Source organism: Schistocerca nitens, chromosome 4 (genome assembly GCF_023898315.1).
Source record: "Schistocerca nitens isolate TAMUIC-IGC-003100 chromosome 4, iqSchNite1.1, whole genome shotgun sequence".
NCBI classification, from domain to species: Eukaryota; Metazoa; Arthropoda; class Insecta; order Orthoptera; family Acrididae; genus Schistocerca; species Schistocerca nitens.
In genome coordinates this window covers 757,017,815-757,041,881 of record NC_064617.1, presented here as the reverse complement: position 1 = coordinate 757,041,881, position 24,067 = coordinate 757,017,815, and the positions used below count along the sequence as shown (strand labels likewise).

The 24,067-nt window shown below is 38.4% G+C and overlaps 1 protein-coding gene across 2 annotated transcripts in view; it reads left to right on the top strand.

Annotated features, from left to right (window-relative positions):
- Positions 1 to 24,067, top strand: part of LOC126253050 (ubiquitin carboxyl-terminal hydrolase 5) — a 160,586-nt gene that overhangs the window by 76,599 nt on the left and 59,920 nt on the right. For both annotated transcript variants that reach the window (XR_007545889.1, XM_049954130.1), the window contains exons 6-9: positions 627 to 772; positions 11,129 to 11,322; positions 19,720 to 19,791; positions 22,918 to 23,113. Coding sequence is in view for 1 of the 2 variants with exons in the window: in XM_049954130.1 (XP_049810087.1) it covers positions 627 to 772; positions 11,129 to 11,322; positions 19,720 to 19,791; positions 22,918 to 23,113 (608 nt within the window). In the remaining variant the exon portion in view is untranslated. The remainder of the gene's footprint in view (positions 1 to 626; positions 773 to 11,128; positions 11,323 to 19,719; positions 19,792 to 22,917; positions 23,114 to 24,067) is intronic.

Genomic DNA, 24,067 nt, shown 5'->3' with positions numbered 1-24,067 from the left:
TTCTGCTGCACAGGTTGATTAATTTTCCAGCTACAGTGTCAGATTTGCTCATTTGCCTGTGATAACCTTCATAGCAAAAGGCTTATCGCTCGAATTATAACTTCAAGGAATTGCAATTTTCTAAAATGTGTTGCACAGTGACTGTTCCGAAGTTTGAAGACACGTAATAAGATACCACAGTGTTTTGCTGCTGTAATAATTGGATCTGATGATGACTGCAAAGCCAAAATTTTAATAAAATAGCATTTGGTTAAGGCACTGGTTTTTATAATCTAATCCAAGATTTTTGTCACAGGTCCAAACAGCATCATTTCATTTAATAAATAAACTTCCCTAAATAATTATCATACACATCAGTATTAAGTACATGAGGTAGTTATTGCTCATGATAATGTTAGTCAAAATGCTAATTTGTTAAACTAGTTGACAAAATATTTAACTGTGGTTTCAGTTCCTATTTCTTTCGGGTCACATTTTAAAATTTATATTGTAATTTATATGCAGATACGCATTGCTTCATTTGAATAACAAGATACTATTCAGACCTTTATTGCCTTTATAAATATGGACATCTAAATAAATATTATGCTTTGATTTTTGTGTTGATTTTTTTGTTGTGCGTTCAGACTATCCCCTGGCAGTGAAGCTTGGAACAATAACAAAGGAAGGAAAAGCAGATGTCTTCAGTTATGATGAAGATGATATGGTTGAAGATCCCAATCTTGCACAGCATTTGGCTCATTTTGGCATTAATATTGCCCACATGGAGAAGGTATGCATGATACTTTTAATTTGAAGATATTCACTTGATTTCATCTCAGATGATCATTTGTATGTGTACATTATATGTTAAGGAAATTATAAAGTTGGTGAGATTTCTGAATTTCAGAGACCCTTGTGATAGTGAAATGAAGCAGCTCTTAAGGTTTCTTCTTGTTAAATTTTATTTCTTTCTAGATACCTCAGATTGTCTGCAGTACTTGTTGAGATTTTTGGTGTCCACATTTACGTCTAAAATAGTTTGGGAAACACAGCACATTTGAAACATAGCACATTTATTACAAATAGTGTATAGACATACACTGTTGCCTCATCAGGAAAGAGGGAAGGAGAGGGAAAGACGAAAGGATGTGGGTTTTAAGGGAGAGGGTAAGGAGTCATTCCAATCCCGGGAGCGGAAAGACTTAGCTTAGAGGGAAAAAAGGACTGGTATACACTCGCGCACACACACACACATATCCATCCACACATATACAGACACAAGCAGACATATTTAAAGGTCTTACATATATATATATATATATCCACTCTCCCCCCCCCCCCCCCCTTGAACCATGGACCTTGCCGTTGGTGGGGAGGCTTGCGTGCCTCAGCGATACAGATGGCCGTACCGTAGGTGCAACCACAACGGAGGGGTATCTGTGGAGAGGCCAGACAAACATGTGGTTCCTTATGAGGGGCAGCAGCCTTTTCAGTAGTTGCAGGGGCAACAGTCTGGATGATTGACTGATCTGGCCTTGTAACATTAACCAAAACGGCCTTGCTGTGCTGGTACTGCGAACGGCTGAAAGCAAGGGGAAACTACAGCCGTAATTTTTCCCGAGGACATGCAGCTTTACTGTATGATTAAATGATGATGGCGTCCTCTTGGGTAAAATATTCCGGAGGTAAAATAGTCCCCCATTCGGATCTCCGGGCGGGGACTACTCAAGAGGACGTCGTTATCAGGAGAAAGAAAACTGGTGTTCTACGGATCGGAGTGTGGAATGTCAGATCCCTTAATCGGGCAGGTAGGTTAGAAAATTTAAAAAGGGAAATGGATAGGTTAAAGTTAGATATAGTGGGAATTAGTGAAGTTCGGTGGCAGGAGGAACAAGACTTCTGGTCAGGTGAATACAGGGTTTTAAATACAAAATCAAATAGGGGTAATGCAGGAGTAGGTTTAATAATGAATAAGAAAATAGGAGTGCGCTTTAGCTACTACAACAGCATAGTGAACGCATTATTGTGGCCAAGATAGACACAAAGCCCATGCCTACTACAGTAGTACAAGTTTATATGCCAACTAGCTCTGCAGATGATGAAGAAATAGATGAAATGCATGACGAGATAAAAGAAATTATTTAGGTAGTGAAGGGAGACAAAAATTTAATAGTCATGGGTGACTGGAATTCGTCAGTAGGAAAAGGGAGAGAAGGAAACGTAGTAGGTGAATATGGATTGGGGGGAAGAAATGAAAGAGGAAGCCGCCTTGTAGAATTTTGCACAGAGCATGACTTAATCATAGCTAACACTTGGTTCAAGAATCATAAAAGAAGGTTGTATACCTGGAAGAATCCTGGAGATACTAAGAGGTATCAGATAGATTATATAATGGTAAGACAGATATTTAGGAACCAGGTTTTAAATTGTAAGACATTTCCAGGGGCAGATGTGGATTCTGACCACAATCTATTGGTTATGATCTGCAGATTGAAACTGAAGAAACTGCAAAAAGGTGGGAATTTAAGGAGATGGGACCTGGATAAACTGAAAGAACCAGAGGTTGTAGAGAGTTTCAGGGAGAGCATAAGGGAACAATTGACAGGAATGGGGGAAAGAAATACAGTAGAAGAAGAATGGGTAGCTCTGAGGGATGAAGTAGTGAAGGCAGCAGATGATCAAGTAGGTAAAAAGATGAGGGCTAATAGAAATCCTTGGGTAACAGAAGAAATATTGAATTTAATTGATGAAAGGAGAAAATATAAAAATGCAGTAAATGAAGCAGGCAAAAAGGAATACAAACGTCTCAAAAATGAGATCGACAGGAAGTGCAAAATGGCTAAGCAGGGATGGCTAGAGGACAAATGTAAGGATGTAGAGGCTTGTCTCACTAGGGGTAAGATAGATACTGCCTACAGGAAAATTAAAGAGACCTTTGGAGAGAAGAGAACCACTTGTATGAATATCAAGAGCTCAGATGGAAACCCAGTTCTAAGCAAAGAAGGAAAGCAGAAAGGTGGAAGGATTATATAGAGGGTCTCTACAAGGGTGATGTATTTGAGGACAATATTATGGAAATGGAAGAGGATGTAGATGAAGACGAAATGGGAGATAAGATACTGCGTGAAGAGTTTGACAGAGCACTGAAAGACCTGAGTCGAAACAAGGCCCCGGGAGTAGACAACATTCCATTAGATCTACTGATGGCCTTGGGAGAGCCAGTCATGACAAAACTCTACCATATGGTGAGCAAGATGTATGAGACAGGCGAAATACCCTCAGACTTCAAGAAGAATATAATAATTCCAATCCCAAAGAAAACAGGTGTTGACAGATGTGAAAATTACCGAACTATCAGTTTAATAAGTCACAGCTGCAAAATACTAACGCGAATTCTTTACAGACGAATGGAAAAACTGGTAGAAGTGGCCCTCGGGGAAGATCAGTTTGGATTCCGTAGAAAGGTTGGAACACGTGAGGCAATACTAACCTTACGACTTATCTTAGAAGAAAGATTAAGAAAAGGCAACCCTACGTTTCTAGCATTTGTAGACTTAGAGAAAGCTTTTGACAATGTTAACTGGAATACTCTTTCAAATTCTGAAGGTGGCAGGGGTAAAATACAGGGAGCGAAAGGCTATTTACAATTTGTACAGAAACCAGATGGCAGTTATAAGAGTCGAGGGGCATGAAAGGGAAGCAGTGGTTGGGAAAGGAGTGAGACAGGGTTGTAGCCTCTCCCCGATGTTATTCAATCTGTATATTGAGCAAGCAGTAAAGGAAACAAAAGAAAAATTCGGATTAGGTATTAAAATTCATGGAGAAGAAGTAAAAACTTTGAGGTTCGCCGATGACATTGTAATTCTGTCAGAGACAGCAAAGGACTTTGGAAGAGCAGTTGAATGGAATGGACAGTGTCTTGAAAGGAGGATATAAGATGGACATCAACAAAAGCAAAACGAAGATAATGGAATGTAGTCAAATTAAATCGGGTGATGCTGAGGGAATTAGATTAGGAAATGAGACACTTAAAGTAGTAAAGGAGTTTTGCTATTTAGGGAGTAAAATAACTGATGATGGTGGAAGTAGAGAGGATATAAAATGTAGACTGGCAATGGCAAGGAAAGCGTTTCTCAAGAAGAGAAATTTGTTAACATCGAGTATAGATTTAAGTGTCAGGAAGTCGTTTCTGAAAGTATTTGTATGTAGTGTAGCCATGTATGGAAGTGAAACATGGACGATAACTAGTTTGGACAAGAAGAGAATAGAAGCTTTCAAAATGTGGTGCTACAGAAGAATGCTGAAGATAAGGTGGGTAGATCACGTAACTAATGAGGAGGTATTGAATAGGATTGGGGAGAAGAGAAGTTTGTGGCACAACTTGACTAGAAGAAGGGATCGGTTGGTAGGACATGTTTTGAGGCATCAAGGGATCACAAATTTAGCATTGGAGGGCAGCGTGGAGGGTAAAAATCGTAGAGGGAGACCACGAGATGAATACACTAAGCAGATTCAGAAGGATGTAGGTTGCAGTAGGTACTGGGAGATGAAGAAGCTTGCACAGGATAGAGTGGCAGGGAGAGGTGCATCAAACCAGTCTCAGGACTGAAGACCACAACAACAACATCCACTCTCCTACTTCTCCTTGATTTTATCTCTGTCTTATTGTGTCTTACTTACAATTGGGCTTCCCAGGATTTGTGTTTTGTATCGTCCTGAGGTTTATTCCTGTTTTAATACATACAGGATGAAGGGACAGATGACCTTGCAGTTTGGTACCTTTAACTCCAACAATCTATCAACCGACCAACCACCGAAGTAGATTTTCAAGTTTGTGCAGATTTATTTTCACTGTCCTTTGTGATGCTGAATAGCTTTTATGTGGTAAACTTCACATTGGTAACAATACAGATCATTAAACCTGCATTGACTACCATGAATCTAAATTTCACCAAGAATGGCATTAATGGTTGGTGCATACCTAATAAATGTCCAATTAAAACTTTTTGCAAGTGACTTAACATGACAAAAGTTCTGCAGTGACTGACTGTATGAATATTAATCTATGAAAGCACAACCAGGCCTGACTGACATGGAACTTTGCTTGATGAAAACTGAACTTGACTGGCTGTATACAGGGTGGGCCAGAAGTCACAATTGGAAATGTTTAATGGTGTTATATTGAAACAAGAAGCAACATGAAAGGCAAACGGGAACATGAAATGACTCCCTAGCTCTAGCAGAAATTGTATTTAACAGTAAAAGATACATGCAAGAATGGAATAATGCAGAAACAAATGTTCGTACATACTTCTTGCGTATTTCAAACACTCTATCCCTGTGCTGACCATTATTCTCAGTGCAGAACATACCATTAGGAGGGTGTCGGTTAATTTCTTCATAATAATGATGGTTGTCTATCTCCCAGATATCTACATCTACATATATACTCCACTAGCCACCAAGCAGTGCGTGGCGGAGGGTACTGTTGGTGCCAAAGTCATATTCCCCTACGCCCCTCCTCTCTGTTCCACCCGTGGATTGCACAAGGGAAAAACGACTGTCTGGATGCCTCAGTATTTCCCTTATCTTATAATGGTGATCATTGTGGGATTTGAAAGTTGGTGGTAATAATATTTGCTCTACATCCATATGAACATTTCAAGACTGGGAGCTAAGATACACATCATATTCATTTGTCATCATAACCTTACAGCAAGCTGCTAATTTTGCAAAATCTGCAAGTAACTGTTCACACAAATCATGTTGATTATTAATATCATGCTCACGTAATTCATTGATGCCACCAGATCGAAATGAACATAAACTGCCTTCCTTCATCTGATGACACATGGAGGTTCTAGGAATGTTCATCTCCTCTGACTGCTTCCTTGACGATTTTTCTGGTGAACAAAGTGATGATGGTTTTCGTTGTTGTCTTTAGTGCATAGACTAGTCTGATGCAGCTCTCCATGCTGCTCTGTCTTACGCAAGCCTCTTCATCTCTGAATAACTACTGCAACCTACATCCTTCTGAATTTGCTTACTGTATTCATCTCTTGGTCTCCCTCTACGATTTTACCCCCCACACTTCCCTCCATTACCATACTGGTGAACCTTTGATGTCTCAGAATGTGTCCTTCTAACCAATCCCTTCTGATTAGGCTGTGCCACAAATTTCTTCTCTCTCCAGTTCTATTCAGTACTTCCTTATTAGTTACATGATCTACCCATCTAATCTTCAGCAATCTTCTGTAGCACCACATTTCAAAAACTTCTATTCTCTTCTTGTCTAAATTGTTTATTGTCCACATTTCACTTCCATACATGGTTACAATCCATACACATACTTTCAAAAAAGACTTCCTAACTCATTAAATCTATATTCAATGTTAAGAAATTTCTTTTCTTCAAAAAGGCCTTTTCTTGCCATTGTCAGTCTCTACTTCGTCCATCATTAGTTATTTTGCTGCCCAAATAACAAAATTTATCAAGTGACTCATTTCTTAATCTAATTCCCTCAGCACCATCTGATTTAATTCGATTACATTCCATTATCCTCATTTTGCTTTTGTTGATGTTCATCTTATATTCTCCTTTCAAGACACTGTCTGTTACATTCCTATGCTCTTCCAAATCTTTTGCTGTCTCTGACAGAATTACAATGTCATCGGCAGACCTCAAAGTTTTTATTTCTTTTCCCTGAACTTCAATCCGTACTCCAAATTTTTCTTTTGTTTCCTTTACTGCTGGTTCATTGTACAGGTTGAATAACATCGGGGATAGGCTACAACCCTGTGTCACTCCCTTCTCAACAACTGTTTCTCTTTCATGCCCCTTGACTCTTTATAACTGTCATCTGGTGTCTGAACAAATTGTAAGTAGCCTTATGCTCTCTGTATTTTATCCCTGCTGCCATCAGAATTTCAGAGAGAGTACTCCAGTCAACATTGTGAAAAGCTTTCTCTAGGTCTACAAATCCTATAAACATGACTTCATCATCATTGTCATATGTCTTGGGTCTTCCTGTGTGTGGTGTATCTGTCACCAACCCTGTTGCAAAGGCTTTTCTTTCCAATTAGCCTCTGTTGGGACTTTTTTGAAACAATTAAAAAAGTTTTTCCTAATTTCATTAAATGTCTCACCCATTCATTCCTTTTAATGCAACCCTATGCTAAGAACACTTTCTTCAGTCGTGAATCCAGTTGCATCCTTCATTACGACTCAGATGCTTACACCAGTATCACCTTGATAGTAAGTTGGAACAGCAAATCAGAACACGCTCACATGCCATGGCATTCACCAGAATGACAAGCAAAACAACGATCACATGCCGTATTTTCATGGCATTGCAATTTGGCACATCACGGAACATTATTTTCAACGTAGAACACATTTCCACATCCATGTAATGGCAAAACTGCATGTTAAGTTATTTGAATATTTTCAGGTTCTCACTTCTGGCCTACCTCTGTACATGTAACTGGAAAGTGTATGTAGGTTAAGGTAGTGATTCGGAGGTGAAGAGCATTGCACAAGATAGACTAGCTCTCCAGCTGCATCAAACCAGTCCTCAGCCTGTAGACCACAGCAACAAAAAACTTTGAATAAAGTAAATGTTTCTGCATGAATTATTCGTACTGTTATCAACAGCCTGTAAACTGCATATTGAATAAGAAGGTTTAGAAATATGTAGCTTGGGGATTTCGTATCTACAGAGTATACGTATAGTATATGTATTGCTTTTGGAACGGAGTAGAAAAGAAAAAACATTCAGTAGAGAAGTTATATTATAGCAAGTGTAGCTTTTCCACCTGTTTACATTTCATCTCTTCTTGAGTCACATTCATTCTTTAGACATCCTAAAATTTTTAATATTTTGATATCTGCTTTTCAGTATAGCAAGATCACTTTTTAGAGAAGTAGATGCCTTGCCAAGACATACGTAGATGCAACTTGTGATCTATTCACTTTAGATGATGCTCTTCCTGTTGACTCAGAATATTATCCTTCACATAAAATTCTGAAATTTAAAGTTTTGGGTATAAAATAAATGAGGTTGGGTACTTGGAGTCCTCAAGTAATGTTAAAAGTGTGAAGATGTTACTAACACTCTTTTTACAAAAACTGTATGGATATAAATCCTGTTTGCATCTTGCTCTGTTAAACATGCTATAAAATTTACAACACAGTTGTTATTTTCTCTCGTGCCAAGTAAAGTACAGAAGCTTAAAATATTGTGGAAATAACACTCCATATATAACACAACTTCAAACTAGCTGTTCCTCAAAGTAATTATAGATAAAAGAAAGTCTTTTTCATCCTTTAAATTTCCATTCTCTGATATAAAAGATTTAATATGTTTGTATTTACACTTCGTAGGGTTAAGAAAACAGGCTTCGCCATTACTTAGGTTTTTCTTTAAATCAAACATAACTTCTGTCCAACTGATTTAGCTGTACCCGACTGTGGACATGAATCACCAGATTGAGAAATCGTGTAGGAAACACTATCACTTACAAACAGTTTCACAGAAACATATAACATCTGGCACTCATCTAATGTATCGAATTCTGTAAGGGAACTATTTGTTACATTTTCTGATTTGCAGAAATTCACTGCAGTGGAGAACAACTTGCATTCTTATGCATTCGAAATTAAGAAAATAACATTCATTCTGTTACACAACTATCCTACTATTTGCTGCTGTTTCAACTTTCTCGTGCACCCTTCTAATCAAACATTGAAAAGTTCTCAAGGGTTGCAGCCAGCTCTACCTTACTCGTGATAAAATTGTCATCTATTTTGCAGATTTTGGAATCTTCTATTGAAATCGGAATAAGATTATGGAATAACTTTAACTGTGTATTATTATCAGTGGAGTAAACAATAATAAGACATGAAAGAGTTATCAACAATTACCCGTACTATGACACAGTTTCTAGTAGAGAAAATGCAGTGTTTGATATTTTTACTCTGTGGGACTGAACATTATAATTAGAAATGATTTTTCAGTGTGTTTATTAATTTGACTTACTGAACTGTGAAGAAAGGCAGTGCAAGATTTTGCCGGGAGATAGTTAAAACATCATCATGGTAGGATGATGATTTATATTATTTCTTAAGTCAGCATCTCTTTTTCTCAACACATACTAATCATACAGGTATGAATGAGATAGTGTTAAAAATGTTTTTTAACTGGCTTATGGCATTACATACCAATTTTGAATTAAGACACTATTTGTGGAAAATTTTAACATAAAAGATACTTTTAACTATAATAGGTAAAATGGGATACCTTTATTTTACGAGGCTAAGGTATTAATCACAAATAAGATACTCCCTTTTCGTATTATCTTATTAAAAATACCATTTTATTTGCTTTAAATTACTTATTAACTGGATAATTTGCATGCAATATTGTCATAGATAATAACCATGACCACTAAAATAAACCTGTCATACAAGTTGGGAGAAGGAAAGTTGCTACTCACCATATAGCGGAGATGCTGAGTTGCGATACGCACAGTAAAAAGATTCACACAATCATAGCTTTCGGCCATTAAGGCCTCTGTCAGCAGTAGACACACACATACACAAGCATACTTACGCAAGCGCTATTTGCACACACGTCTGCAGTCTTAGAGAGCTGAAACTACACTGCGAGCAGCAGCATCAGTGTATGATGGCAGTGGCGACTGGGTGGGGAGGCTGGGGTGGGGAGGGGAAAGGATAGTATGGTGGGAGTGGCGGACAGTGAAGTGTTGCAGTTTAGACGGAGGGTAGGACAGAAGGTGCGGAGGGGGAAGGGGGTAAGTAGCAGAAAGGAGAGAAATAAAAATAAATGAAATTAAAAGACTGGGTGTGGCAGTGAAATGAGGCTGTGTAGTGCTGGAATGGGAACAGGGAGGGGGCTGGATGGGTGAGGACAGTGACTAACGAAGGTTGAGGCCAGGAGGGTTACGGGAACCTGCCAATTCAGAAAAGCTGGTGTTGGTGGGAATTGCGCAGGTGGGAACTTTCCCTGCAGTACATCCTACGTTCCCGTAACCCTCCTGGCCTCAACCTTCGTTAGTCACTGTCCCTACCCATCCAGCCCCCTCCCCCCTTTCCCCCCTCCCACCCTCCCCCTTCGCATTCCAGCACTACACAGCCGTCATTTCATCGCCACACCCAGTCTTTTAATTTCTTTTATTTTTATTTCTCTCCTTTCCGTTACCCCCTCCCCCCTCCACACCTTCTCTCCTGTCCTCCATCTAAACTGCAACACTTAACTGTCCGCCACTCCCACCATACTATCCCTCCTCCTCTCCGCCCCAGCCTCCTCCTTACCCCCACCCAGTCGCCACTCCCATCATGCACTGGTGCTGCTGCTCGCAGTGTAGTTTCAGCTCTCTGAGACTGCAGACACGTGTGCAAGTTGCGCCTGTGTGAGTGTGCGTGTGTGTATGTGTGTCTACTGCTGACAAAGGCCTTAATGGCCGAAAGCTATGATTGTGTGAATCTTTTTATTGTGCCTATCGCGACTCAGTATCTCTGCTATATGGTGAGTAGCAACTTTCCTTCTCTTGTGTTGTTAAATTCCATCCTGGATTTTCCATTGTTTGATTGTCATACAAGTTGACTTTCTAAACAAATATACTTTCTGAAATGACAAACAAATTGAATTGTGATATACCTGTTGCTGCTACGACCTAATGTTCTTACTGTAATTGAAAATATTATTTGAGTTAAAGTTATAGGTTATGTGGCCCTTCTGACAGTCCTTGACTTCCGTCTGGTGAACAATCTGGGACAAACATTCTGAATGCAAAACACATTTTTGGACACATGGAAATGAATATACAAGAATGTATCATACATTCATCGTTATTAATTCACATTGTTATTTCTTTTTTAAAGCTGTTTTTTCTTCATTCCCCCAAGTATCTTTATCCCAGTGACTACACTTATTCCAAATACTGTCATTATTTAAACTATAAAAGAGTGAAAGTTATGCACAGTCCCCTGATACAACACTATTACATTAAGTAAACAGTGCTTATGTTTTGTATTCAATAATTTTGATTATTCCACTGTGGTCTGTATATCACATAAATGTTCAGTTAAGTTAGTGGCAGCTTCAAGATTTTTTCTTTTCTTTCAGACGGACAAGTCAATGGTTGAATTAGAATTGGATCTGAATCAAAGAGTAGGTGAATGGAATGCTTTGCAAGAAGCTGGCAGTAAACTGCAACCACTGTATGGCCCAGGATACACGGGACTTGTGAATCTTGGAAACTCTTGCTATCTAAACAGTGTGATGCAAGTTGTATTCTCGATTCCCGACTTTAATAAAAGGTATACGTGCCCTAATGTTAATATTACTTATTTCTTTCTTTTACATTTGCTGGAATCTTGTTGGATTTCGATTCATTTAGCAGAAACAAAGCTGTCTAGGGCACAGTCGATACAGTGCCGCACTGTCGCCTGATAAACAAAGTAAGAGCTTACGGAATATCAGACTAGCTATGTGGCTGGATTGAAGAGTTTTTAGCAAACAGAACACAGCATGTTGTTCTCAATAGAGAGATGTCTACAGACGTTAAAGTAACCTCTGGCGTGCCACAGGAGAGTGTTATGGGACCATTGATTTTCACAATATATATAAATGACCTAGTAGATAGTGTCGGTAGTTCCATGCGGCTTTTCGTGGGTGATGCTGTAGTATACAAAGAGGTTGCAGCATTAGAAAATTCCAGCGAAATGCAGGAAGATCTGCAGCGGATAGGCACTTGGTGCAGGGAGTGGCAACTGACCCTTAACATAGACAAATGTAATGTATTGCGAATACATAGAAAGAAGGATCCTTTATTGTATGATTATATGATAGCGGAACAGACACTGGAAGCAGTTACTTCTGTAAAATATCTGGGAGTATGTGTACAGAACGATTTGAAGTGGAATGATCATATAAAATTCATATAAAATTAATTGTTGGTGAGGTGGGTGCCAGGTTGAGATTCATTGGTAGAGTCCTTAGAAAAAGTAGTCCATCAACACTCGTTCGACCTATACTTGAGTATTGCTCATCAGTGTGGGATCTGTACCAGGCGTGATAGCGTTCCGGAGATGTTTAAACTCAAGTGGCAGACTCTGCAAGAGAGGGGCTCTGCATCGCGGTGTAGCTTGCTGTCCAGGTTTCGATAGGGTGCGTTTCTGGATGAGGTATCGAATATATTGCTTCCCCCTACTTATAACTCCCGAGGAGATCACAAATGTAAAATTAGAGAAATTCGAGCACGCACGGAGGCTTTCTGGCAGTTGTTCTTCCCGCAAACCATACGCGACTGGAACAGGAAAGGGAGGTAATGACAGTGGCATGTAAAGTTCCCTCCGCCACAATCCATTGGGTGGCTTGTGGAGTATAAATGTAGATGTGAATGTAGATGTAGATGTCAAGTACAATAATAAGGATACGTTTTATGATGTGCATTGCACATACTTTGGCTTGGTGATAATATGGGACAACAGTGTTACTGCCACATTTAACTTTAAGATGTGGAGAGATGAGCAGAGAAATAAAATAGTTTTGAATGTCATTTAATTTTTAATAGTAATGATATAGTATATGACAAGACTTTGGCAATATGTTTCCTAGAAGACTACATGAAAAAAAATAAGATGCTCTTGTTCTTAGCTAACATAATATTGTATTTAAAAATGAGTGATGAAAATTCCTAACGTAAACACTGGGTAATTTTTCCGCATGAGCTGTGTGCGATGTAAATGCATGTTGCAAGGATTTCACCATATAGTTAAATTTTGAAGCCACAGAAGGTATAACTGTCATCTGTTAGTCTCTGAACTCTTTTCCATATTGGTTTCTGAGAAATATATTTCAATACAAGTACCAGAACTGTCATCTGCTGCATTGATAATGGGGTAATCAATTTCAGAATGCCCAAAACCATCCAAGCACCGCATTTTCTCCTCTTCTTTTAAGACGGGTGTTTCTGCATCCCACCAGCATTTGACAATGATGTGTGACAAAGCTTCGTGCATTAATTTCAGTACATCTGGCAGCTTAAATGTCTTGTTACTTCTCATGACAAATCCTGTAACTTGCCTCCAGATCAGTTCTGTTGGGTTCAGATTGCAGTGGTATATTAGAAGCTGTAAAAATGAAACATTTGTGCCCAGTGCCATTAAAATTGTTTTCCATGTTTCTATGATGCTTATCACTCTTGGTGGTTTGAGACCCCATCTGTGATATAAAACAATGGACATAGTCAAAGTAAAGAGAAATTTATTTCACATTTTTTCCCAAAAATTTATGTTGTAATTTCTTAATTAAAACACCTTTGTTAATAATATTTTACATAGTATCGATAATTAAGAATTTATATTTGTAATGAAACTGGAATATTGCATGTGATGTGTAGTTAGAAACAAGTAGTAGTGCAGTTTTTATTTAAAAAATTATGGTTCGATATGTTAATCAGCATATATTTGATGAATTTTTTGTTTAAATGGTATAGGTGTCCAAACTGAACAAAAAAACCATAAAAAAAGTGAAGACCACACAGCAAGATTTGAACCAGCGATCTATAGTATACCTGATTAACATCCTCCAGTGCTACCGATAAAGCCACACGTCCCATTTACAAAAACACCTTACCTGTAGTAAATACAGTTTCTCGAAAAACTTCATAGAAGATTTTTCTCTGTAATCCTGTGCAAAACATGTATCTATTTCATTTACAGTAACATAGTGATAATGTATTTAATACATAAATACAACCTACTTCAAAGAGCGTAGCACCACCAGTGTACATGTGCTACGGATCAGTGTACATGTGCTACAGCTGCTGACCAATTATTGAATTTGTCTGTTTGCATCAGGTTTATTCATATGATGAACGAAGTATAGCACTCTGGAATTTGGATTATAAATGTCACAGTTCAGTACTGTTGCCATAGTTTTGGCTCCAGCTTTGCATTTAGTGACCGAGCTTAAGAGTAACTTTCCAATCATTACTTTGCTTTCATTTTATTAGTTATTTAACCTTCTTAAAACACTTGGATTTTAGATTTAAATCTCCATGGCTGTTCATACCATACTCATTTGTCACGGTCTGTAGTGTACTACAATCTTCATGCTTAGTTTTCTGTATTTAGTATGTCATGTTAATGCACAGTCTTGATTGGTTTCAGTGTTTGTTCTCAGCCTTGTTCTATTTATTTTTTTACTTTATCCTTGTAATTCCTATGAGACATTTTGCAGCCCTTCTATCGATTTTGTCTTCGTTTGTCCTAAGTTTAGGGTCTTATAATTATGTATTATAGATATGTTTCTCTGTCTCTGTTACTGTTTCCCCCCTGTGTCATTTAATTGACAGTTCCTTCTGTCATTTTTCCCTCATATTTGTTTTTGATGCTTTCATAATTCTCCTTCCCCTCCCCCCGCCACAGCTCTCTTTCATTGCTCTTTTATTGCTGTTCTTTCCTTCTTATTGTTATGTTTGTATTGTCATTTTGTCATTAACATTGAAATGTGATATTCTCCTATCTCCAGTACCACATTGTTGTCTTTTCCCTTTTGATTACTTCACATTATGACTTTCCTTTTCCAGTAAGATTTATCATTTTTCCTTCATCGTTGATGAATTGCATTGTCATTCTCTTTCTTTCATCCTGTATTTCTTTTTGCAAGAAATTCAGAAGATTAAATTTCAAACTCATATCACAATAACAGTGTCTTAAGTCAGCCTCTTCTGTGTCTCCTGCAAGAAATGACTTCTTCTACATCATGTTTGTTTCTGTACATCATATATCGTCACACTTAACAGAATGTTGCACACACCATACCCATCTCCCAGCAGACTTTTTTTTCCTTGTTTATATACACAGCAAGATTTGCTCAGCCCCACCTTGCTAATACCCACTTCCCTTGACCATGTAAGTGCTCCACATTAACATACAAACTACTCCTAAAATGTGGTGAAATTGTATTTGTCAATTACTTCATGATTTTCATATTTTGTTGCTCATATTCAGCATGCATTTATAAATGTTGTATATAAGGACTAGTAAATGTTGTATCTATTTGTCTTGAAATTAGCATGTATTTTTTACCTAATTACCATGTACTTTTTACCTAATTACCATGTACTTTTGGCAAAAAAAGAACCTTTTCTGAAAATGATTAGCCATATAAATTTACAGGTTTGCCATGCTTCATGCCTAAAGACTAAATTGGTAGAAAAAATAAGATTGGAAATAATAATAATAATAATAATAATAATAAAGGGAATAAATAAGATTCAATATCTATGACAATAACTTGTTGAGAGGAAAAGTTGCTTTTGCAAAAACTTCAACAGTTCTTTTCGAAATTAGTACTTGCTTTTTTTTTATTGTTTCTGTTGAGGAGAAGCAGCAGCATTTTATCACTGGTAAACAGTGCTGGTCTGATTTAAGGTCTTTTCTCTACATTATCTTTCTTTTTCAACCTAGTTCAATAGTTTAAAAAAATCTGTTGAACACTAAGTTTGAATCTGTAACATAAGAGCCTGATCATTATATTTCGGAGCCTTTCCGCGGGCTGTATGACCCATACTTGACAATGCTACAGATAGAATCATCCTGTTACAAAGAGTAGAAGTAGAACCAAGAACAGCAGCTAGTTCTGCTTCACAGAACTCGGTATGGTCACTATATTGTGGACGCTACAAAAAGTGTAAACAAACAAGAACATTGTATGTTTTCCGATTGAGGTGTGAGGAGTGGTGCAGGTGGAACAAGCCTCGCTTTCCTTTCACAGGGCAAGCAGCCTGCACCTGTTTCTGTGAAAAGCAGAGCTGACATGGTTATAGAGATCATCAGTTCCTTTTGCAGGCATGATAGTCGTACTCAAACTCCTTAATGGACAAGGATGCGTCTATTCACTTATTTCAGAATAAGAAAGTTAAGGAGTTATGCATAACGCAAAGCAAACGGAGTGCTCAAAGCCTTTGGTAGCAGCTGCTGTGCGATTGCTTGTTGAGGTTGGCAGTCTCGTAACCAAAGTAGTTCAGGCCTGACCTCTACCAGTATTTTACACACCTATTGTTCAAAACACTCTGCATCTAAAACTGCCACATTGGTGCCAGAATGTGAATTTCAGAGCACTAGTACATCATTGGGTTTTTGTATAGGTGCATTCTTTGTTTTGCATTCATGTTCTTACACATTCTCTTTCCCAACCAGGCCTTGTCAGGTGATGTACAGTCCCAGTAACCAAAAATAGGTTACTTTTTCAGGCAGAAAATTAAGCTATTTCAAGCTACCTCTGGTAAAATTGTTCACTTGGATACAATCGTCTATGAAATAACAATTGTCACATGATTTGCATTTTCAAATATTAAAGCAGTATTGGCATCTATATTGGCGTTCTTCACAACCGCTAATTTTTCAAGTCTCTAGTCATACAGAACCATCCTCTGAGCAGTTGTGTCTGCCATCACAGTAGGATTGCTCATCACTTTCCCAAAACCAGTTTTGAACAGCTTCACTCGTTCAGTCTCAAATCACAGAACTTTACAGAGCACTTCGAATTTAACAGTTTTCCCTAGCAAACAAATCCACTTTCTTCTTGGAGAATTTCAAGACTAGTCACTGGACTTGGCACCCTGTAAACCTAAAGTGTGGTATAGTCAAACAGTCCAGGATGAAATAACAACAACTTGGAAAGGATAGAGTGCTACTCACCACATAGAGGATGCGTTGAGTTGCAGACAAATACAGTGAAAATGACTGCTAAAATTTTAGAAGTCTTGTTGATTATGCCTGTCTGCAACTCAGCGTTGTGTTGTAGAGATATGAAAACATTTTCCTCGTGTAGAGCCATGGTGTGGAACAGCCTGATGACTTTCTAAGACATTTGAATGGTTTCCATGCTAACATTAAATTTATTTTGGAGGTAGAAAAGGTTCAACAGCTGGTTATGTGGAATGGTGAGAGCTTGGTCATGTCAAAAACAGACCTGCATAGACCAATACGTGCACACATTTCCGAATCATCAGAACCAGAAAAGAGAAATGATTAATTTGCCCATGATGCACACAAGGCAAGTTATTTGATCTGCAGTATCTTTGTTTGTTCTTTTACAACATGCTCTGTTACAATATTTGTTTAATTCTTGTGTTCTGTAACAATAAGGGGGAGGAGGAGGGGGAAAGGGAGGGATGGTGTGAGTGTGAGAGTGAAACCCAGTGCCAGCAGTCTACTTGTTGCAAATAGTGCCAAGGGGACCACCAAGCTTAACATCCCCAGCCGACAGACGAATTACTGTCAACAGTGTCACATGTCCTCACTTCTCTGGAGAGATTTGGTATTTAAACTAGAACATGGCCACAAAGTCCTGCTGATCAGGAACTTCATACCACCACCTCTCCTCCCCCCTGCCACCAGTATTGACAGTGAAAATTTTTTGACTGCCAGCATTTGAACAGCTTACCCTCGAGTTGAGGGCCACTGCACAAGCGTACATTAATGACCTTGCCCATGGAGGTGGGTCTGCAGTACCTTGAACGTGATATGCAACACCGGAGTGTGTTCGGAGGAGCAGTAGGAGCAGTACGTATGCCACCAGTTGCACAAGACATGTCAGCGAAATCTAATGTCAGGGGGAGTGACATATCAGAAGAAGAAATGGTGGATATTGCCTATCTGCAATGCATACCCAAGGTGGCAGACAAAGTCAGCCCTATATAGTGCTAACATGGCATAAAAATCATTTACATACTGACCAAGAAGGTCAAAGAGGTCTCAGATTAGCAAGGAAGAAAAGGGATCCCCTCAGAATGTTAGGAAGATACCAAATGGGAATGACAGTACAATCCATCAATACCAGGGTCTACATCTACAGGGATACTCTGCAAATCACATTTAAGTGCCTAGCAGAGGGTTCATCAAACCACCTTCACAATTCTCTATTATTCCAATCTCGTATAGCACGGAAAGAATGAACACCTATATCTTTCCGTACAAGCTCTGATTTCCCTTATTTTATCGTGGTGATCATTCCTCCCAATGTAGGTTGGTGTCAGCAAAATATTTTTGCATTTGGAGGGGAAAGTTGGTGATTGGAATTTCGTAAGAAGATTCCGTCGCAATGAAAAACGCCTTTCTTTTAATGATGTCCAGCCCATATCCTGTATCATTTCTGTGACATTCTCTCCCATATTTTGTGGTAATACAAAACATGCTGACCTCCTTTGAACTTTATTGATGTACTCCATCAGTCCTATCTGGTAAGGATCCCACATCTCGCAGCAGTATTCTAAATGAGGTCAGACAAGCGTAGTGTAAACAGTCTCCTTAGCAAATCTGATACATTTTTTAAGTGTCCTTCCAATAAAACGCAGTCTTTGGCTAGCCTTCCCCACAACATTTTCTTTGTGTTCCTTCCAATTTAAGTTGTTCGTGATTGTAATACCTAGGTATTTAGCAGAATTTACAGCTTTTAGATTACACTGATGTATCATGTAACCAAAGTTTAATGAGTTCCTTTTAGCACTCATGTGGATGACCTCACACTTGTCGTTATTTAGGGTCAACTGCCACTTTTCGCGTCATTCAGATATCTTTTCTAAATCGTTTTGCAGTTTTTTTTATCTTCTGATAACTTTATTAGTCAAACGACAGCATCATCTGCAAACAACCGACCGAACACAAACAATATTGCAGTTGAGACTGGTGGAGAAATGCTGTGTGAGGCTGACCACAAATAAAATTCCCTAACACGCATTGTCTCGCTGGATTGGAGGTACCATACCAGTTCATTCAGGGAAGCCTTAGAAATTCACAAACATGACAATAATTTCAGCAAGAGAAAAACAGGCCTCAAGGTATAAGGATCCTGTATCTCCAAGCTGCAGTGAACGACTATTGCAGGTAACAAGGACAGAAACACAGTGGTAACGATCAGGGAAAAGCTCTGCCATTGGCACGAAAGGCCACGGGCTCATCTCCAGTCTGCCATATGCAATGTATGGTGAACTTTTGGCAATGTCAACCATCCATGCTGGTGTAAAATGAGAAGAATCATTAAACTGACATTGGCCAAAGATCCTGAGACAAAAGTCAACAGGCAATATACCAACAAGTGGTCACAAAAACCTCAACCATTTTTTTATTCCACTAAAATTGTTTAAGTTGCTCTTGAACAGTACATATTGCAAACCTGCAATTGGCTCTCATTCTTCACTAGCTTTAAAAAGTGTCTGAAAAACTGTTATGTCCTCTTCACTCTAAAGTAAAGGGACTTTTTATAATTTTCCTATAAGCAATCAGTCTTCATCTGGCCAAAATTTTGCAAAGTTAGATCATACCTACTTTGCAATACACACTGTTATAAAGCCTGTCATTGAATGAATTTGCATTTTTTTGCTACCTATGTATTATTTGATAGACCTTTGCTTGACACAGTGTACTGAAATCTTTCACTTCGTCAGCTGCCCTATCGGTTGTAAATAAAGTGTCCACTTAACCATGTAGCCGGTAACTTCTTAAGTGTGTACCCTTTCGTATTTAAATATAATTCCTTGCAAACTCAAGACATTGTTCCACATTTACTTCACATTGTTGTTGTTTTGTGTGTGTGTGTGTGTGTGTGTGTGTGTGTGTGTGTGTGTGTGTGTGTGCGCGTGTGCGCGTGTGTGAATATTTATGTGAATGTGTATGTATATTTACAATCATGATTTTTGTTTCTAGGTTTTTTGATGAAGCTCCTAAAATATTTGAAAATGCTTCAGCTGATCCTGCTTCAGATTTTGTTGTGCAGATGTAAGTAATTTGTAGATATTTTTAGGTTGTATTTTAGCTCATTTACACCATTAAATATCACACAGGCATTTATTTAGAATACTGTGTACCTTGTATTGACTTAATCTGCTGTCATACAAGTACATTTATCACAATAGTTTACATTTAGTTGAGCATAGTCAATAAATAGTTTTTTAATAACATGTGATACTGAAGCATGTGAGATAGCACACATTTTTGTAATTTAGTATTGGCAGGAGCAGATTTGTTGTTACTATTACGTAATGATTCTTGAAACATACAGTCACCATAATCATGCTATTAACAAGACACTTCCTATTAAAGTGAAAATGCAAACAAAAGTCAGTTTTTGGTGTATCAGGAGTGCTTTTGTCTGAACACTTCATAAACGTTCAAGTGCTGAGATCATTAAAATCATTTATTCACGTAATTTATTGGTTTCAACAATTATCTGTTGCTATCTTCAGATCTGTAAAAGATGGGACTGAAAATGCTAGACACAGCAACTAACATAACAGCACACACAATTACATTCCAGATTTACTATACATAGAATAACAACATATCTATGTTTACGTCATTACACAATCTACTCATTCAGTACAGTAAGTTGTGCTGTGCAATGTGTGTCCATGTTAGTATCATGAGCTACACTAGAAGTCGGCATGAGAAATGTACATACATGTTATTGCTCCAATTACAAGTGCTCACATTCAGCACCACGTTTCAACTGACAGATCCCAGCAAACCCTTTACCAAATAGTGTGTGAAGGAAAATTTGATAGAAAGTTATAAAGAATTTTTATACAATGTTTTTAAAAAATTTCTAAAATGGTATAAAAATGTTTTTGTATAAGTTATGTTTTATGAAAGTTTATATGAGTTTCCAGGCAATTCTTTAAAACTGAAGAATACTGATGTGGCTTGTATCTTATGATGATGATTTAGGCATGCGTAATTACACTGAAGAGCCAAAGAAACTGGTACATCACCGAGCACACAGAAGTGCCGCAACACTACATACCAAGGACTCAACTAATGTCTGAAGTAGTGCTGGAGGGAATTGACACCGCGAATCCTCCAGGGTTGTCCATAAATCTGTAAGAGTACGGCGGGGTGGAGATCTCTTCTGAACAGCACATTGCAAGGCATCCCAGATATGATCAATAGTGTTCGTGTCTGGGGAGTTTGGTGGCCAGCGGAAGTGCTTCAACTCATAAGATTGTTCCTAGAGCCACTCTGTAGTAATTATGGACATGTGGGGTGTCACATTGTCCTGCAGGAATTGCCCAAGTCCATTGGAATGCACAATGGACATGAATGGATGCAGATGATCAGACAGGATGTTTATGTACATGTCATCTGTCAAGAGTCATGTCTAGATGTATCAGGGGTCCCACATCACTACCAATTGCACACGCCCCACACCATTACAGAGCCTCCACCAGCTTGAACAATCCTCTGCTAACATGCTTCATGAGGTTGTCTCCATACCCGGACATGTCCATCCACTCAACACAATTTGAAACGAGACTCCTCTGACCAGGCAATGTGTTTCTAATCCTCAACAGACCAATGTCGGTGTTGCTGGGCCCACACGAGGTGTAAAGCTTTGTTTTGTGCAGTCATCAAGGGTACAAGAGTGGGCTTTCGGCTCCAAAAGACCATATCGATGATGTTTCATTGAACAGTTCATACGCTGACACTTGTTGATGGCCCAGAATTGAAATCTGCATCAATTTGTGGAAGGGTTGCACTTCTGTCACATTGCACAATTCTCTTCAGTCGTCATTGGTCCCATTCTTGCAGGTTTTTTTCCGGCTGCAGCGATGTCAAAGATTTGATGTTTTACTGGATTCTTGATAATCACAGTACACTCGCAAAATAGTCAAGCAGGAAAATTCCCACTTCATCGCTACCCGGAGATGATGTGTCCCATCACTCATGCGCCGACTAGAACACCAAGTTCAAACTCACTTAAATTTTGATAGCCTGCCCTTGTAGCAGCAGTAACTGATCTAACAATTGTGCCAGACACTTGCTGTCTTATATAGGTGTTTCCGACCACAGCCTCATATTCTACCTGTTTACACAACTCTGTATTTGAATACCCATGCCTATACCAGTTTCTTAGGTGCTCCAGCATATGTGGAATAGTAGATCCATGCCTTAATCAAATGTGAGATTCGTACTACCACTATGCCATCTGATGTACTTATGTATCTCTAAGAATGTTTATGCTGGGATCTGTCATTTGTAAAGTCGTGACAAATGTGAGCCCTGACACAATAATGTGTGTGTACACAGCTGTTATTTTAAAATGACGTGCCGACTTCTAGTGTAGCTCACGGTACTAACATGTACATACATTGTACAGCAGCACTTGTTGTATTGAAGGAGAAGATAGTGTGATGATGTAAACTTAAGTATGTTGTTCCATGTATCTGTAATGATGTAAACATAGGTATGTTTTTATTCCATTTATTGCAAATCTTGGATATAATTATGTGAGCTGTTACGTTAGTTGCTGTATTCTAGCATTTTCGGGCACATCTTTCGCAGATTCGAAGTTCGTAACAGAGAAGTGCTGAAACAGGTAATTTATATGAGTAAATGATTTTAGTGATCTTGGCAGATGAAAATTTGTTCAGTGTTCATAATACTACAGAGCACACCCACACTGACAAACTCACAAGTGTGTGTACTATTGTCTAGCTTGGCTCGGTAGGTAACTGGGGGATATCACCCTAAAGTAACAGTGATGTTCAAAACTCTATGCAAGAACCAATTACAGTGATGAATCTCAGACTGCCATACCTTCAAGTGTGGTAGCCTAAGCCTGTACAAAATATGTCAGTTCCCAGTTTTATTATCCTAATTACTAAACTTTCTGGAGGAATAGTGATAAGCACCCTTAATATACATAAGTGCTGTTGGAGATCTATTGATGTTGTTTTATTTTGATGCTGAGACTGATGTCCTGTTTAGAACACATACAACAGTATTTCATAAATGTGACCCTGTAGGAGCTAAATAGGTAAAAGAGTGACTGTGCTGTCTAGTGTCATTGTTTTGTGGACTTCAATGTGCCATTAATGAATGTAATGTACTCTCTCAAATTTTCAGGGCAAAACTTGGTGTTGGACTTCTCTCAGGAAAGTATTCACAACCCCCAAAAGACAGTGATGCAGGGGATGAATCTCAGCCAGGAATTTCTCCACACATGTTTAAGAACCTTATTAGTAAAGGGCATCCAGAATTCTCCACAAAACATCAACAAGATGCTCAAGAATTTTTTATGCACCTTGTGAATACTCTTGAGGTAATTAACATTTTAAAATTACCTTGATCAGACGTTAAGCTCAGTCACTCTCTCCCCCACTTGCTCTCTAGTTCTCTTAAAATGGCACTCCCTGGTTTTCTTAAAATGGTGCTACTACTGATATTTACTCTTTAGTTTGAAATTCTCCATTTCATTGTTCATGGCCAGACTGAATCGTAAGTCATGAGAATAGTAGTATACCGACAGTGGAGATCGGAATGTATTATCTAGAACATAAATGTCAGTAACTTAAGTGAGCAGGAAGGGAGGGGGCAGGGGAGGGGTTCCACTGTTATTGATGTTGGGTGGGTATATATTAATAAAAAGAAAGTACATGTGCAGGGAAGATGGAATGTGCAAACAGATGTCAGTAGAACAGAGAAATTTTCAACTCATGAGAAAACTAGGTACAATAAAACCTCTTTTTCCTTAAATGGATTTTTGTTCTTAAATAATGGGTTATCTCACTTTGTAGATCACATAAGCGATCATTTTTTCAAGTATTGTTTTATGCAACTAATGACACAGAATGAGTATCACAAGGGAACCTAAAAAAAACTCCTTAAATATTGTAGCAAGTCTTGAAATGCCCCATGTACTTAAATATCTCTAATGGCTTTAAATTCTTTACAGAAATTGGCTTCAGCTGCTAATTATGCTGCACCAAAACCAGAAGCTTCAAAACCATTCTGTGATTTGTATTGAGCTATCATCTGTAAAATGCTCATCTTCATTACTTTCTTTCTTTTTGGTAATGAAATCCAGCTTTGTTGAAAACCACTTTAGTGTTTAGCTTTCATAGATTGAATTTACCAGAGTCCATAGTTGTAGGTGACTCCTGTATTTAGCAGGAAAAGCACAGTGTTAACATTCCATATAAATGAGGATGCATTAGATGTAGAGATCATCTCTTGCCTTTTGCCTTTGCTCCAGTTGTGTTCTGTAAACTACTGA